The sequence below is a fragment of the Trematomus bernacchii genome, unplaced genomic scaffold (genome assembly GCF_902827165.1).
Source record: "Trematomus bernacchii unplaced genomic scaffold, fTreBer1.1, whole genome shotgun sequence".
Lineage (NCBI taxonomy): Eukaryota > Metazoa > Chordata > Actinopteri > Perciformes > Nototheniidae > Trematomus > Trematomus bernacchii.
Genome location: NW_022987567.1, coordinates 7187420 through 7205865, shown reverse-complemented (window position 1 = coordinate 7205865; position 18446 = coordinate 7187420). Strand labels below are relative to the sequence as shown.

The following is an 18446-nucleotide window of genomic DNA, read 5'->3' as shown; positions in this document are numbered from 1 at the left end:
ATACCTGTACTTTCCACTTCTTACATGTTGAACCCAAATACCTGTACTTTCTACTTCTTACATGTTGAACACAAATACCTGTACTTTCTACTTCTTACATGTTGAACCCAAATACCTGTACTTTCTACTTCTTACATTTTGAACACAAATACCTGTACTTTCTACTTCTTACATGTTGAACCCAAATACCTGTACTTTCTACTTCTTACATGTTGAACACAAATACCTGTACTTTCTACTTCTTACATGTTGAACTCAAATACCTGTACTTTCTACTTCTCACATGTTGAACCCAAATACCTGTACTTTCTACTTCTTACATGTTGAACACAAATACCTGTACTTTCTACTTCTTACATGTTGAACTCAAATACCTGTACTTTCTACTTCTTACATTTTCCAAACAGGCTGGTTCCTTTAGTTTGAATGTGTGTTTGGTGGCGTGATCATTATTATTTAGAGTCATTGCGTGCCTATTGATTTGAACACGATCCGTGTATCCATCATTTCCTGGTCTTCTCTAAAGAAGAGGGACCAATGAAAACGTTGTCATGTTGCCGTTGTTCAGCATGGAAACATTCATTAGCTAACAATGACATTATTGTTCTATTAATATAAAGGGAGGTCAGGTACTCTTTAAAACAGCTGCTAGTTATGGGTACTTTTTACTGAAGTACATTTCAAAGCCCTCTTTACTTTGACTTGAGTAAAGAAGTTTAGTGAGTACTTCTACATTCACCAGAGTATTTTTAAACACGAGTATCTGTACTTCTACTTGAGTAAAGGATGTGTGTACTTTTGCCCTCTCTGACCATTTCTTCTACGATGATGCTCCTATCAGAAATGAGGTCATATGTCATTCGCCCGCATGGTGAGTAAGGCAGATAACTCTACACCCTGTTTCCAAAAGAAAGGCTTTGATACTTAGCAACATGGTAATAATGGATCGCAAGCTCCACTATAATTCGGTCAGTGAACTATGCTTTGTTGGTGTGATGTCGCCCACAGCACTGCAGATAAAGAAGCTGCTTGTTGAGGGTCAATTTATTGGGCTTTGAAGCACGAGAGGACATCGTTCTGCTTCCTTCAACATCAGGCCAGCAGAGTGTACGCTTGATTAATCTTGTCCTAAAATCTAAATGGAAGTACATACAAATACACTTATATTTTATTTGTATTTACTTGCACATCTCACATCTCTCTCTTGCACTATTTTATCTCTATTGTTATTTATTTCACTATTTGTATTGGTTTAATTCGTTTTATGCTGTATATCACAACATGTCATGCCAGTTAAACAGTACAGAAATAAACCAGTTGTAAAACACAAAGAAAAAACGTTATTTATTAGAAGTTATTTATCCAGACACTTTTTACGCTGCTATGGACAGTCTTGCACTAATGTACATTTCCAAAGACATTGAAGTGACTGTTATTTTGTATATATTGATTGTTGTGTTTTTATCTTAATGTGTGCATATGTATAAATGTGTCTGTTGATTGTGTATATATAGGATATACATATTTTATAGATATTTCTATACATATTTGTATTTTTATATTCGGGAATGTGTGAAACGGTATTTCGATCTCTCTGTCTGTACACACAAACTGGAAAGATTGACAATAAAGTTGACTTTGACTTTGACTTGTATGGTTTCAAAACAATCAACATTAATTCAGTGTGTGTGTGTGTGTGTGTGTGTGTGTGTGTGTGTGTGTGTGTGTGTGTGTGTGTGTGTGTGTGTGTGTGTGTGTGTGTGTGTGTGTGTGTGTGTGGTAGTCTCAGCATCACGTGGCTCGGCCTCTTGAAGCCTTTCCACTGGCCAGCTGACTCTTCAACGTTTCCTGCTCCATTTCCTGCAGCCATTTGCAGTATTGCCATATAACTCTCTTCAATGCTTCTCATGTAGATATCTGCCAAAGTAAATCACTAGTCTAAACACGCGTTATGCTACAACAGCATAACCCTAGCCCTCTTTGAGTGCTCCAATGCAATATCACACATAATGTATTCCTTAAACACAAGTTCAGTCTGAAATAACAGACACTTCTTGCTGTTGAGTGTCAGCTTCCCTTCCTGCATGGATCTCCTTTAACAAAGATGGTAGAGATGTGAAATCATGATATGACCTGCACTGAAATAGGCTCTATCAATCCTCTATCTACAGATGAGTATTGCATTTACACACATTTGAATTACAGACTCTAACTTTGACTTCTGTATCTAATTCTTCCGTCTTAAGCTGCCTCCACGTGGCCAACATTAACAGCTCTACGCTGACGAAGCTGTTTCTATTAGAAGAACACGACTAGGCGGAAACGCCACCCTCAGCGTTGCGTACATGGATGTATAAAGACATCTGGATACAGCGTTTTAGGCGGGGCTAAAATCACTCCTATGAGAGCTGCTCAGTGGACTGACGCTCGAGAGAAAAAGTAGAATTTGGACTTGGTTTTCCTTAAAGGGAACCTATCATGCAAAATGCACTTTTGTACGTCTTTTATACATGAATATGCCTTATATAGGTATGGTCCTACACTATATTATTCAAATATAGCATGATAGGTCCACTTTAAATCCCACCGCCAATTCGCAGCATCACGGCTAGCCTAGGCTCAGTGTAATAAATGGAGAGGGGAAATAACTCTAGATGTGTCTTCTAGCACATTTTACAATTTTTAGGACCTTATGATTTAAGCACTATTCTAATGTTTGTACTGGGTAGTTGATTTTGAGTCTCTTTTACAATGTGAGTCAATGGGAAAAAGTATTTTTGGGCCTAATGATGCAACAGATGGAGACACGTCAGTCTTAGTATCACTGTTTGTACAACGCACTTGCTGAGGGCTTGGTTGCTTCCCGCTTGTAATTGACTGCAAATGTTATCAGACTGTATGAAGATGCGTAAGCTATAGCAGCGGAGGTGGTGAGGAAGGAGCAAACAGCATATTATGTGAAGGAAGCTCGAGCATCCTAGTAATGACATCTCATAATTAGAAGATCTTTATCGTGCTGTGTGTTTAAAGTGGAGAATGTGTTGAACTGTTTAATATCGAATGAAAGATGAATAAAGTTGGAAGCACTTATTTTCCTGAATCCTGTCCACCACCCTTTTTCTCTACTTTTATAACGGACTACGGTTAATGTAATCTTAATGCCAGGCAGAACGCTGATACTGAACGGTTCACTTACCACGTTTTAAACAATATCTGCATTAATAGTTACGGTACAAGTAAGGTTAGGCTACTGAAACACTCGCTTAAAGTAAGAGGCAGATTGTGGTTATGGTTTATTTAAGAAGCAATGGATTGTGGCAAGAATGTGACAGGACACCACTCTGGGTTTCCACATGTAAAAAAGGGGGCTACATATTTCCTCCATTAGCACTGAGTGGTAGCATCGGACATGAATCCTGTGCCACAGAATTATCCTATGACTTGTAAGGATACAGAGCTGTTAATGTGGCTTTATTGGTCTAACATTTACCCACTATTTTCACGTATCAGGATATCTCCACATGCACGTTAAACTCTGACATGCTGTACATTTGCTAATGGCTTTACTCGAGAATCTGCCGCTGTGATGTGGCTGCCGAATTGTCATCAACTAATTGCTGCAATCATTTCTCCACTCCACAATAACTGCAGAAATATCCCGTTAAAGCTACAGGGCCCCATCCTTATCCTGATTTTGAGAAGCCTAGATGTGCATTAACAGGAATATGTCTGCCGTTTCAACTTTAAAAGATTCAATATGATGATAAAAGATATACTGAGATATGTATATAGTCTGCCATAAATAGAGAATTTGCATCATGCTGTCATTATCCATTACGGTTGATGATACGGAGAAACCGAACCCTGCAGACTGGGTTTCGATGCAGCAGTGTGAAGACAGCTCTGATCCCCTCAGAGGAGGAATAAGGGAGGATGGCAGGTGTTTTGGACCTCAAAGACACATCTGTGCACGGCAGACCGATCTCACACCTCAAAGGCTTTAAATGAAGTCTGCAGAGATATAAATACCCAGGCTACTCAATGTTTCCTGTAAACGTCCCAAAAAATGTGATCACAAAGATAATAGCGTACATGTATTTGGATTGATCTATTTTCACATCAGTGAATTATGGGCGGCTGCTACTTTGGGAGCATTTTAATATTCTGTCACCTAGCCACAGGACATTAGTGCTGGCTGGTCGATCCTCCATTAGTTTAGATTGAAATGTCTAAACAACCATCGGATGGATTATTATTCCCCTCAGGATAAACTGTAATAACTTATCCGTAGTGATCCTCTGACTCTCATTGGAATTCATTTTGTTTTATGCATACACCTGCACAACAAGGGACTGTACTTTGCGTCGAATGCAAATTGGCAAATGTTAGCATGTACTGCATCTGCTAAATATCAATACCATACATTAAAACTGTGAGCATGTTAGCAGGCTGATATTAGCATTTAGCTCCTTGTGCCTACAGGCCCCACGAAGCGGGTTGAGCACAGGAAGTGAACAATTCATTTTGCTTCTCTAATGTTTCTGTTAAAGCTTGCCAACTAGCAAGTAGCTTGCTCCCCGTATGCCATGTTCAGAACACAAAGAGCAAACCCAAAAACTACAATAATGCGAGGAACCTGCTCAATAGCCAACATGCACGATATGCAGTGTTCGAAACACCCAAAAACTACAATAACTGTTTTCTTCCTGACAGATTTGACTGGTTTTTAACTTCCTGTTCCACCAATGCATGATAAGTGTTGCTCAAAATATATGTATAAAACATGAGCTTAGGGAAACAGAAGTGTCTCAATGAGTGATGTGTTCAGGGCCAGGCGTTGGTTTTAGTTGTGAGTCTGCTGCAGTTTCCTCCCTTTCCTTTCACTAATTCTCCCCTGCAGGCCCCTCTGCTCTCACTGTATGTAATGAAAAATACAGAGATAATGCTCAAATAATTGCTTGTAATCTCATCTCATATCGATAAAAGTACCAAGCTATATTACTTTGTAGTAATACTTATATACCACACACATGGTTCAGCATGGGATGGGTGCTTTTATTTCACTATAAAATGAACAATTGGGCTGTTACCTGATGATCATTGGTCAGCATTGGAATACAAATAATTAGTCAATGAATGGGATAACTCATTAAAGCGTGTATACATGTTCTGTACAAAGTACTTCTAAGAGTAGAAATACTGGTACTTGTGGGTTATCTGTCGCCACTTTTACATTTTATTTTCCAATCCCAACCATAACCATAACCATAACCCTACCAAAGTGCGTATTAAGAGAGTCTGAAAAAAAACTAAAAAAGTGGCGACAGATAACCCACAAGTACCAAAATACTTATCCTGTCATCTCTATTTGATCTATCTGCACTCATCATGGCCTCTGTGCACATCTGCAACACCTGGCCAGGCTCTCCTTCCGGTGTTAAACATCAGAAGCACCGTGTGTCTCACTGAAACCCCGCAGAGCTGAGGGCCTGTCCCCCTGGAACAGATGAACTTGAGTCCTGGAGGAGCAATGCATCAAGTCCGGACAAACGTCGCATTGACGCGCTGAGCTAGCAAACCGTGCGGAGAGAATCCTGCTCCACACACACACTCCTGCTCCACAGTCCACACACACTCCTGCTGAGGATGATGTCAGTGTTGGAGCACGAGAACACATCTGCCCAACATCAGCAGGGAAATGACTGCAGGACAAACCCAGTCTCGTGCATTCACAAAACACATCGACATGCGTAGAAAGCCCCTCATTAACAACAGTCTGCTGTGTGCTATCGATGCTAACATACATGCAGAATACACACATCATCAATGTGCACGATCATTGCGAGGAGCACAGATGGAGAGCACTGATTGGAGGAAAATGCATGATCAGATCCGTGTTTCCCTGCAGGCTAGTAGCCGTACCCAGGAAGGTTACACGGTGATGCAGAAAGGGAGAGCCCCGCCATGTCTTACCGCATCTCATCCGTCCTCTGGAGCCGTGTGCACTGATAGTGGTTTCCCGATGACGACATGGAGCATGTGCAGAGGTAAAACCGCAATATCCGCCTCAGAGTCCGGGTTCATCCTCTCCTCTCCTGCCACACATCGTTGTTGGAGGATGTCAACCCCGGTGCAGCATCCTCTTCTACGTAACCACACCCCCCTCTCTCTCTATCTCCCTCTCTCTCTCCCTCTCTCCCCCACTCTCTAGGATACAAATTCAAAAAGCTTTATTGGCATGAATAATATGACATGCACTACTATTGCAGAAGCTTTGTATGAATAATATCTTACAATACACATCTACAGAGGTGGAGAAGTAGGAGGAAGATCTTGTACTTGAGTAAAAGTAGAAGTACTCAGATCTTGAGTAAAAGTAGAAGTACCAGAGTGTAGGAATACTCTGTTACAGTAAAAGTCCTGCATTCAAAATGTTACTCAAGTCAAAGTAGAAAAGTATTATCATCAAAATATAGTGAATGTAGCGACAGTAAAAGTAGTCATTGTACAGATTGGTCCATTTCAGAATAATATATATGATATGTTTTATAATGATTGATCATGAAAGTGTTCTCAAAGCTGGTAAAGGTGCAGCTAGTTTGAATGACTTTGTATACTGCAGGGTAGCTTGTGAATTTACTCCAGGTGGAACTAAAGTCTGATTTAACACTTGATTATATTTCACATCATTCATCCAGATCTGTAAAGTAACTAAAGGTATTAAATACATGTAGTGGAGTAAAAGTACACCATTTACCTCTGAACTGTAGAGGAGTAGAATACACAGTAGCATAACATGGAAATACTAAGTAAAGTACAAGTACCTCAACATTTTACTTAAGTACAGTACTCGGTAAATCTACTTATAATATCTATATTAGTTTGTATGTCATTTTATAATGTGTTTCCGCTGCACTATTTCTTAATGTTCTTAACCCTTTCACGCATAGAGGTCACTACAGTGGACAGCTTTTCAAAAGGTGTTTTCTTGTATATGCATGGGTTTTGATGGCATAGTTGCACATCAGCCACTACATAGGACCCTATTGGATCATCCCATACACTGCCACTCAGTGGAAAGTCAGTGCAAGTGCATGATACATTTCTCTAAACCAAGATGGACGACAGAAAGCCAGATGGACCGAATCACTCGTCGATATCTTGCCAATCCTTTTATGGAAAGCGCCCCCTGCAGCCGGTATAACAATGTTGGTGACATCAAGTAACAACTAAGGAATCATATAATTCATAAATTGTCAGAGTATTGATTAAATCAATATACTTATGTTATTATAATTTAATTTTAAGTTTGCACATCTTTATTTATCATTTTTTCCAAATGTACATGTCTTCAGTTCAAACTTTAACGCATACTGTCCACCTGAGTGGACATTTACAAACATTTTTTTCTAAATTTGAAAGAACTAGATAAAAAATAAACTGAAGTTAACATCTTGTTTTTCATGCCCCAAGAGCAAACAATTTGAATTGCCTTGTGTTCAAAGGTGCTCCATAAATACAACTTGCCTTGCTAAAAAGATGAAATGAAAATGCAGTCCATTGGTCCAACAGTTGTTGCAACTACTAAATACTGTTAATATTTACATTAACTATGTGACCGTCTATGTTTCCTGTAGTTATTGAATTGCTCTTTTTACTGCACTTGTAAACTCTGGTACAAACAATCTCTCTCTCTCTCTCTCTCTCTCTCTCTCTCTCTCTCTCTCTCTCTCTCTTGTCTCTCTCTCTCTCTCTCTCTCTCTCTCTCTCTCTCTCTCTTCTCTCATCTCTCTCATCTCTCTCTCTCTCAGTCTCCTCTCTCATCTCTCTCTCTCTCTCTTCTCTCCTACTCTCTCTCTCTCTCTCCCCATCTGTGTCACGGTTGACTCTTAATGGTCAGGTTGGGTTTCACACACCTGCAAGTGATACAGGCTCCTGACTCTGCTGCTCCTCATGAATTATTCCACAGCCTGCCAGTCGTAGTGAGTGTGTGAATCCATCCAGGGAGTTCAGTCAGTGAGGACGGAGCGATCCAGATGGACTTCTCCGCTCTGCCCAACACCAACCACCCTCAGAGGTTCCTGCAGCTGGACGTGGGCATGCTGCCGGCCTCACACGGGATGTTCCAGATCGGGGCGGTGCTGAGCAGCCAGAGGCACTGGAGCAACAGAGTCTACTCTCAGAAGGTACCATCAGTGTGTTCATCCCTCTCTACGCATGTGATTCTGTACGGTAGGAGTATAGTCTTTCTTAGAAACATCTCACTCGTCACCGGCTTGAGCTTCAATCTCAGGATCCATGTATCCTGATGCTCTTCTAGGTAATCATACATCCTGTCATGTACACAGGGTAGCTACAGTTGGGATACCTTTGTTATCATGTTACTCTCATATTGGAAGAGGACATTCAGTATTTTCCCAACAATTGTGAGCTTTGCTACTGATGTATTTGTTTCGTTCATAGTGGGAAACCCCGTCTGTCTTACTGCAGTGTGTTTCCTGAGTGTTAAAAGATGACGTGTGACTCTTGATGGTTCAAATATCCAGTGGCACGTAGAGTATAAAAAGTGTGAGGTTCTCTTGGTGTTCACACACCACACACTTTTGCACTATTACCGCTTAGTCTTCCTCCCTGTGCAATAACCCATACATGTGCAATATTATACACTCAAACATATTCATTAATCAAATGAATTAATCAAAGGGAATGATGTCTTGGCAGAGATCATCCTCGTAAGTTTCTGGCTTGAAATAGGAGGACACTGCTGTGTGTGTGTAACACGTTACACCCTTTATATATACAGTCTATTGTTATACCCCGAGATCAGGAGTACAGCCTGATGTTGTTTGATGCAGAATACAGTCATTGGTTGAAAAGGGATGTTAACGTTGTGATGTTGGGCCTGCCGAAGGCGGAATTTTCTGTCATTTTGCAAGAGTCAAAGTTTAATTTATTGCTCTAAAAGTGGAAATCTTACAAAAGAAAATGCATTTCACCCTCATAATGTGAGATAAAACTGTCTTACATTATGAGCATGTTTCCTTGATGTTTTTTTAAATGCTGCGCAGGTGTTGTCAAGCATGTTTGCACCTGCAGATAAGAATATAAAAGCATGAACACAACACAATTTAAACAGAGGTGGGAAGTAGTGGAGTACAAATACTACATTACTGTACTTAAGTACATTTTTCTGGTATCAGTACTTTACTCCACTACTTATTTTTCTGATGACTTTGACTTCTTACATGTTGAACACAAATACCTGTACTTTCTACTTCTTACATGTTGAACACAAATACCTGTACTTTCTACTTCTTACATTTTGAACACAAATACCTGTACTTTCTACTTCTTACATTTTGAACACAAATACCTGTACTTTCTACTTCTTACATTTTGAACACAAATACCTGTACTTTCTACTTCTTACATTTTGAACACAAATACCTGTACTTTCTACTTTTTACATGTTGAACCCAAATACCTGTACTTTCTACTTCTTACATGTTGAACCCAAATACCTGTACTTTCTACTTCTTAGATGTTGAACCCAAATACCTGTACTTTCTACTTCTTACATGTTGAACCCAAATACCTGTACTTTCTACTTCTTACATGTTGAACCCAAATACCTGTACTTTCTACTTCTTACATGTTGAACCCAAATACCTGTACTTTCTACTTCTTACATGTTGAACACAAATACCTGTACTTTCTACTTCTTACATGTTGAACCCAAATACCTGTACTTTCTACTTCTTACATGTTGAACACAAATACCTGTACTTTCTACTTCTCTCATTTTCCAAACAGGCTGGTTCCTTTAGTTTGAATGTGTGTTTGGTGGCGTGATCATTATTATTTAGAGTCATTGCGTGCCTATTGATTTGAACACGATCCGTGTATCCATCATTTCCTGGTCTTCTCTAAAGAAGAGGGACCAATGAAAACGTTGTCATGTTGCCGTTGTTCAGCATGGAAACATTCATTAGCTAACAATGACATTATTGTTCTATTAATATAAAGGGAGGTCAGGTACTCTTTAAAACAGCTGCTAGTTATGGGTACTTTTTACTGAAGTACATTTCAAAGCCCTCTTTACTTTGACTTGAGTAAAGAAGTTTAGTCAGTACTTCTACTTTTACCAGAGTATTTTTAAACACGAGTATCTGTACTTCTACTTGAGTAAAGGATGTGTTTACTTTTGCCATCTCTTGTTATAATGGTCATCATGGAGGCTTTTTGTGTCTCAGTGTATTCTCTTTAAAGCCTCGGTGCCTCTTTCTCTCCACAGAGGGACCCCAGGCCGAGCCGCCCCCCCTCCCCAGAAGCCTCTCCTGTGGTGTTTGATGCCAGATACCTGGAGAAACACATCACACCCGTCACCCTGAAGTCCAACATCAAGAGGAACCCTCTGTACACGGACATCAGACCCGTGGAAGAGTACGACAACAAGAAGACCAAGCCCTCCTGGACGGTGAAGGAGTTCGACACGCAAACAATCCACGGAAACCTGGAGGGGTATTTAAAGGTAACGTGGAGCGGAGGCTGTGGAGGATGGCGGGATGAATGGCTGTTCAGGGGGAGGGATTGGTGGACACAGCTTTATTTAGGAAAAAACACCTCATCAGTGCATCACTAATGGATCAAATTAAGTAACAAATGTGACATTTACCATCAGTTAGTCAATTAGTCAATCTAGTACAAAATTGAACAAATGTTATTATACTATTTATTTTATCTTTGTACATCAATAAATACAATTATTTTAACACAAAATGATATGTGCACAGACAGCTTAGAGCTCCATGTAGAGCCATATTTAGTATTTAAAGAGTCAGGAAGACAAATGTTTCTAGTTAAAACAGAAAAGGAGATGTGGAAGATACACAGACATGTTTCTGTCCAGTAGGATGTGAAAGAATGACTGAATTTATTTGGAATAAAATATGAAAAGTCTGAGGAACCAGTGAGTGCTGAAATACTATCATTATAATATCCCAAATGTCAAATGTGCCGAGCCCAACTATAGGAACACTGTTTTGACTCGTACACAAACTAGAACAATCCTGGTATCCATGTTTGTTTTTGAGTCATGTGACCGATGGCTTGTCCAACATTTGAGGTTTTTGATGGTCTCTCCAGGAGGAAGAGAAGACGGCTAAAGACCTGGACTTCTGGCTGGAGGATCTCTACACACCGGGGTTCGACTCGTTACTGAAGAAGAAGGAAGCCGAACACAAAAGAAAAAGACTCTGCAAAATACTCTCTGTGTTCCTCCTGTGTGTCGGTGCGGTGCTCATCGTTATCATAGTGCCAGTGTTGGTTCTGCAGAAGAAAGGCTGATTAAAGAGGATATTTATAAGGACTGTTTATATACTGAGATAAACGGACCTACACGACCTCTCTATGAACGACACAATGCTTTCTTTAGGATATGAACTCCAGAGCTGTGTTTTCTTTCCTCTAAACGTAGCATAAGAAAGATTATGCTCCTGGGTGAGACTCAGAATCAAGGTGCAAACTTAAAGGGGACCTATCATGCAAAATGCACTTTTGTACGTCTTTTATACATGAATATGTGTCCCCGGTGTTCCAGGGAACTCACCAAGTGTCAGAAAACACAACCCTCTCTATTTTCCTCCATACCCAAATCTCTAAAAAAGGGGCTGCAACGGATCTGATAAAAACTGATCCAGATTTGAACACTGTCCTGACGTCAGGACGGTGGCGCTACGGCTATTGGGCCAACTCCACCAATCAGGAGGAGACAGCCACGGCCATTGCCGTTCCAAAGCGCTGGAGACGCTGTAGTACATATGCCAGGCCTCTAGATGGTGCTGTTCTCACAGAATCAGCCCTTGCAAAAACAGAGCTAGAAATTGTCAAATTGAGCGAAATGAGGCATGGCTAAAATGCATGATCTGTTTGGTATTTTGAAAAAAAAAAAGTATAATTATGCCTTATATAGGTATGGTCCTACACTATATTATTCAAATATAGCATGATAGGTCCACTTTAGGATCTTAACCCTTATGTTGTGTTGGGGTCTCCCGTGACCCGTTTCAAGTTAAAATGATATAATAACTACGCTCTAGTTTTTTTTTGTATCTGAACGAGGCTTCATGATATCCTCCACAACAGATTTATAAACACTACAAAACAGATTTTGACAATTTTAGCCAAGTCTGAAGGTCTCTGAAAAAAAAAAAGTGTATAATTTGGTGTTGGGGTCTGGGGAGACCCAGCAGAATTGTTGTGGGTCACTCGGGGGTCAAATTTGGCCCAATCAAGATTCATCTTTGACTTTAGACGCCCCTCCCCCACCCCCTTCATCCACTGTAACAATACTTTTTCGCAACATGCACCTGGTCTCCCCTCCCTCTGCCCCCCTCCCCCCACGGGAACTCCACCTTTCTCAAAGAATATGTGCACTAACACTTGAACCTGAACTCACACATGCACGTGTGCAATATGTGGTGTAAAGTGTTTTGGGCCATAACATTAAATTACAACAGGATTGTACGGTTATGAATGCATAATAAGTTAGTTATGATGTAGTTAAAACAATATTGGATGATAGTCATTTATTTTTTGTGTGTTTTGGACTGAAATAAATCATGGGTCAAAATGTACCCGCGAACACCATGAACGGTAACAGCTTTCGAACACAACACAAGGGTTAAAGAAACAAATCCTCATTGTCTTCACCACATAACCTCTTGGTAATCAAAAGAAATCTGCGCTTCTGATTCAAGGCTCATTAGAATATGTGATCTTGGGAGCTACCGTCGTCATTTTTGGGCACACTGAGCTATTTGAGAAGGGGGTCTTAAAGAGACAGGTGCTGAAACAAAGTGTTTTAGACAGATTGTAAACACAGGTATGTTCAAATAATAGATGATATGAGAAGAGAGATGTGTTTTTTTTAATAATGAAGCATGAAACCCTGTTCTATTAGAATCCCAAAATACACGTTTATACCTGAAATGTCCTTTAAATGCCCCCTTTAAAGGAGCATATGTTTTAACGGTGACATTTTACAGGCTATACTGACTGGGATAACTGGGACAAGATGGACACCCATAGTGTCCCCAATAGTTTCTAAAGCGATGCCTTCCAGCTTGGATCTGGCTTTGCTGCTTATCGGGACAGAAAATCTGATTCAAACAGAGAGCAGCCGCCATAGTTTCGACTCTCAGTGCAGCCAACATGTGAAACAAGATGTGACCACAAGAGGCTTCACCCAGCAGCTCGTCACCTATGGAACATCTAGTGTTTGACATCCAGTGGCTTCACTCTGCTGCAGTGAGACTGGCGGGGTCCAGGGCAGCTCCGTGAGGCGTCCATAAATTCAATAAGACCACCAACCCCGACAGTGTCTCCAAATTAACATAATTTAAGGGCCCATTATTAAACTCTTTTTCAACAATAATAATATAAGATGGACAGGTGTTACCTTGGTTGGTTATTGGCTAATGGTTGGACTCATGCAATCATACTTTTACCTTTGATACATTAACTTCATTCATCGATTTCTATACTTAACGTTTTTAATTCAGGACTTTCGCTTGTATCGGAGTGTATTCAGACCAAAGTATATCTACTTTGACTTTAGTAAAGGATCTAATTAGTTCTTTACGTGTACTGTTTGATAAACTACAGGAAGAACTGCACAATGACTACTTTGGCTTTTGGTAATTTAACTATATTTTGATGATAATGCTTTTGTACTTTCACTTGAGTAACATTTTGAATGCAGGACTTTTACTGTAACAGAGTATTCCTACACTCTGGTACTTCTACTTTTACTCAAGTACAAGATCTGAGTACTTCTACTTTTACTCAAGTACAAGATCTGAGTACTTCTACATTTACTCAAGTACAAGATCTGAGTACTTCTACTTTTACTCAAGTACAAGATCCGAGTACTTCTACATTTACTCAAGTACAAGATCTGAATACTTCTACTTTTACTCAAGTACAAGATCTGAGTACTTCTACTTTTACTCAAGTACAAGATCTGAATACTTCTACTTTTACTCAAGTACAAGATCCGAGTACTTCTACTTTTACTCAAGTACAAGATCTGAGTACTTCTACTTTTACTCAAGTACAAGATCTGAGTACTTCTACTTTTACTTAAGCACAAGATCTGAGTACTTCTACTTTTACTTAAGCACAAGATCCGAGTACTTCTACTTTTACTCAAGTACAAGATCTGAATACTTCTACTTTTACTCAAGTACAAGATCCGAGTACTTCTACTTTTACTCAAGTACAAGATCTGAGTACTTCTACTTTTACTCAAGTACAAGATCTGAGTACTTCTACTTTTACTCAAGATCTGAGTACTTCTACTTTTACTCAAGATCCGAGTACTTCTACTTTTACTCAAGATCTGAGTACTTCTACTCTTACTCAAGTACAAGATCCGAGTACTTCTACTTTTACTCAAGATCTGAGTACTTCTACTTTTACTCAAGTACAAGATCTGAGTACTTCTAGTCCTAAAGATTATCAGAACAGACCACTAGAGGTCGCCACAGACGCAAAATAAACTCACGATGATGCTGAGTTTGAGCAGATGGAGTATTTAGTTTCAAACATATTGTAACCTCTCTTTAATATCCAGTAACACAAAAGAAGACTCCAAATGTTCTGATTTCATTTGATTTATTTATTGCAATAAAGATGTACAAAGTATTGTTAATCATAAATGTTAAAATGTTAGAAAAAGCATATCTGTGGCCGTTAACAGTACAGTGTATAAAACATTACTGCGTCAGGTTGGTTCCTTCCTGGAGAACAGCTTCGATCTGCTTTTGAGCGGATGTCTTTTCTTCAAAAAGCATCCCAAAAGATAGAAATACACAGACTCAAAAAGAGAAAACACAAGACACAATTTGCTAAAATCAAAAAAGGCAACAAAACAATGAGAGAGAGAAAAAAAATCAACATGCAAATTAACTTACAACCAAAACCCAAAAGAAAAAAAACTACATCTGTGGAGAAAATCCTGAACTAAAATAAATATCTTTCTCCACATTTAAATTCGACATAATTACTTCACTCCCTTAATGTACGCCAATAGACTAAGAAGTGTATTTACAGGTTAGTTATTCTGCAGTGTGGACAGGGGGGGGGGGGGGGGGGGGGGGGGGACAGAGGAGGAAGAGGGGACTTTGGCAAAAAAATCCATTCAATGTTCGGAAATCATAACGTCAAACAGGAATGAAGACACTAACACTATAATTCAGCTGTAAAATGTCAAGGAAGTCTTATTTTAAGACCCCCTCCAGGTCAGACTAATACATTTATATATGTGTGTGTGTATATATAGGCATATATTCTTTAATATACAAATATAGTGTAACCCGTGTTCTTGTTTGTAACATCGTTTTCCTGTAACAGTAAGGAGGGAGGCTTCGCAGCAGGACTGGAATGAATGGATCTTATACTAGATTTTTGTTATAGTGCACAACAGCGCCCCCTAGCGCCAGAATATGTTACGAGCTCACAGTATTAGTTTGCTGAAAGTACAGGAAGTGCTGTACACTCATTGCTAATTGTTGAAGCAGATTGACAGTGAAACGGTTTAACAGGAAGGGAGTGTAAAGTGTGTTGAGTTTCATAAAGTAGACTAAATCAAAGCAGCAGAGGTAGAAATATCTTGACGTGTAGTCCCTAGTTTAGGTCAAGTATACCTTTCGTGTCCTTTTCACAGCCTCAACACAAACCGCACATACACCTGCAACTAAAAAGGGTCAAAGGTTAATTCTGTCTAATTCTCTCTGGCTCTCTTCATGTTAATTATGCATTATGGCTCCAACACGAAGACCTATGCTAATGCTAACAGTGTGCTAGGAAGACATTTTGGCTTTAGGAGGGGCTGTAGCACGCTATGAGTGAGCAGAGAACTGCAAAGGTTTACAGTTGATCTCCCAGCATGCTTTTAATGAGCATGGGTGTGTATATAGTTAGTGTGTCTGTACTGAATGCATGAATCACATCACATGCATATCATATATATCAGAGTCCTGGCTGGGAGCAGAGTGGCGGTGCAGCTGAATGCTAACAGCACACTGAAGCTGACACACACACACACACACTTCATCTACATGATGAAAACAAGAGGAGACTAGAGCTAGCGGTAGTGTTCATATTATACAGTAAAGTCAACTAACCTAAGCATGTTCACACTCCTGTTTCAAGTTGCATTCAGAAGGTACATGAAATTAACGAGCTAACGGTTAAAACGGCCCGTTTCCACGGGACACGCAGAGAAATGTACTTTTTAAATAAAGAGAGAACCCTGTTTCCTTTCATTTGTTGTGTGGCAGTTTCTCAGGATAAAGCTTATTGGTACCACGTAAGATGAAGGTGTTCAAACACACATGCAAATGAAGTGTTTGTTTCAATAGTCCATGTTTAATCTCCTGCACAGCCAATCATTATAGTTAGCAATCCATATCAAAACGTACCAATAACTTCCTGTTGACATATTTCATCTCCCTTTTCCCATGAATTTGATCTCTTTGGGATATTTGTTGACCTCATGTTGAGACATTTTAATTCCCTCCGATGTGTCTTTGCTTTAATTTGGTCGGCCCGGGGGTCAACATGCAACCACTTAGTAACTGTAGAGTTTACACAACTTCACATTCAGCTTCTTAAAAAAAACGTCACCACTCACGAGTAAGAGTTTGTTCAGTAAGAGCAAGAACCAGTTTAAAATGTGGGCGTACAGAGCGGCGTGGTTATCGGAGAATAACCCCCGCCCTCTGGCCAAGTCAATATTCTGTGAGTGTGACAGAACAGAGTTGTGCTGTGGCTTTTTGTTTGGAGACATGGTACCCTTAAACAGTGCCTAACGTGACCGTAATATATAAACGGAGGCGAGCAGATGCGTTCACATGAACATTTATTACAAGTCTGCAACACAAGCTCATATGCATAGAGGTATATGTTCACTACGCCTCGAAACATTCAGACGTCACATCCTCTCTGCCCAGCTAGGCTAGGCAGGAATGTCCATCACACACACACACACAGACAGACAGACACACACACACACACATACATACATACATACATACAGGCGTGAGTGCTACTGTGGCACTAAGTGGACCTACAGTAAGTAACAGACTAATGCAAGGGGACTAAATAAAGATGCATATACAGGTAAGAACACACTTGTGCTGAAACACTCTCATAACACGTAACCAATGGATCTCCATCTGCATTCTCCCACAAACCGTCCAGCCAGTATGGCTTATAAACAGGAATCATGACAATCGTTAGTGTTAAGGCAAAGATTAGCTTGCTGGGTAAATCGTTTCCAGGGGGGAAGAACCGTCCACGGGGACACTGAAACACCAGAGTTGTTGAAAAGGAACGACTTCATTGAGTCGCTCGGCAGCTACATGGCGATGGAGAACATGGCTCACATCTTTTCTGACCGACAAGAGATCAAAACTGTGTCGAGTAGCTGAAGCATCCAACAGCTTCAAAACAAAAGGAAGACTGAATACAAAATAAAAACGCCATGGCCCCGAAATAAAGTATTGATTAAGGTTAAAAGTCTGAAATCAAGTGGACACCCTTCATTAAACCCAATCCACTCGCATAATCACAATGCTCCTACTAGGAAGGAAACACATTTAAAACTAAATAAAACAATCTATTTATGCACTAATATAATAAGTAATATTGTCAATCTGGATAGAGATTATAATTGTTCCGTCTGATTCAACTGGAAGGCACATCCATAAGGCTTTAGAAGGTGTTGCAAAGCATGGTTCTTCCCGAATATTTAAGATAACAACAACAGGGGGATTATTGCTGCGTCACAAGCTAATAAAACAGCTGGTTCCAATTATTAACAACAATTATGACATCATCATGAGAACAGAACAGCGCCTGAGAGAGAAATCAACTTTGACATGAGGAAATGAAAAAAAAAAAAAACTTGAGACATCTTGGAATAAATAAGAAAGAGAGAGAGTGGGGCAAGTTTACAACTACCATCCCTAACCCAAAATCACTGACATTCCTCCATCATCATCATCATCGTCGCAAGGGCTTATATCACTTCATCTCTTTTCATATTACCAGCTGTGTGTGTCCGCAGTGTTTCTGGAGTGGCTGTGCGTCGCCGTGAGGTCGTTGGCTCTGGATCTGGGATGTGTGTGTGGGTCTGATCCCAGAGGCAGAAGTTGGATGTGAGACTTAATTTTCTTGGATTTTTGTTTTCCGCGCGTGTGTGTGTGTGTGTGTGTGTGTGTGTGTGTGTGTGGTGTGTGTGTGTGTGTGTGTGTGTGTGTGTGTGTGTGTGTGTGTGTGTGTGTGTGTGTGTGTGTGTGTGTGTGTGTGTGTGTGTGTGTGTGTGTGTGTGTGTGTGTGTGTGTGTGTGTGTGTGTGTGTGTGTGTGTGTGTGTGTGTGT

General features: G+C 40.1%; 2 protein-coding genes across 2 annotated transcripts in view; one reads left to right on the top strand and one right to left on the bottom strand.

Moving 5' to 3' along the window:
* Positions 1 to 6131, bottom strand: part of LOC117478807 (apical junction component 1 homolog) — a 14549-nt gene extending 8418 nt beyond the window's left edge. Inside the window, 1 exon segment of the mRNA XM_034125713.1 lies at positions 5974 to 6131. The gene's annotated coding sequence lies outside the window, so the exon portion shown is untranslated.
* A 1905-nt stretch (positions 6132 to 8036) lies between these two features.
* Positions 8037 to 11368, top strand: LOC117478768 (major intrinsically disordered NOTCH2-binding receptor 1-like). Its single transcript, XM_034125671.1, has 3 exons — positions 8037 to 8186; positions 10295 to 10531; positions 11155 to 11368. Exons 1-3 carry the CDS (start codon positions 8037 to 8039, stop codon positions 11344 to 11346), a joined length of 579 nt encoding a protein of 192 aa, XP_033981562.1. The 3' UTR covers positions 11347 to 11368.
* The last annotated feature ends 7078 nt before the right edge of the window (positions 11369 to 18446 follow it).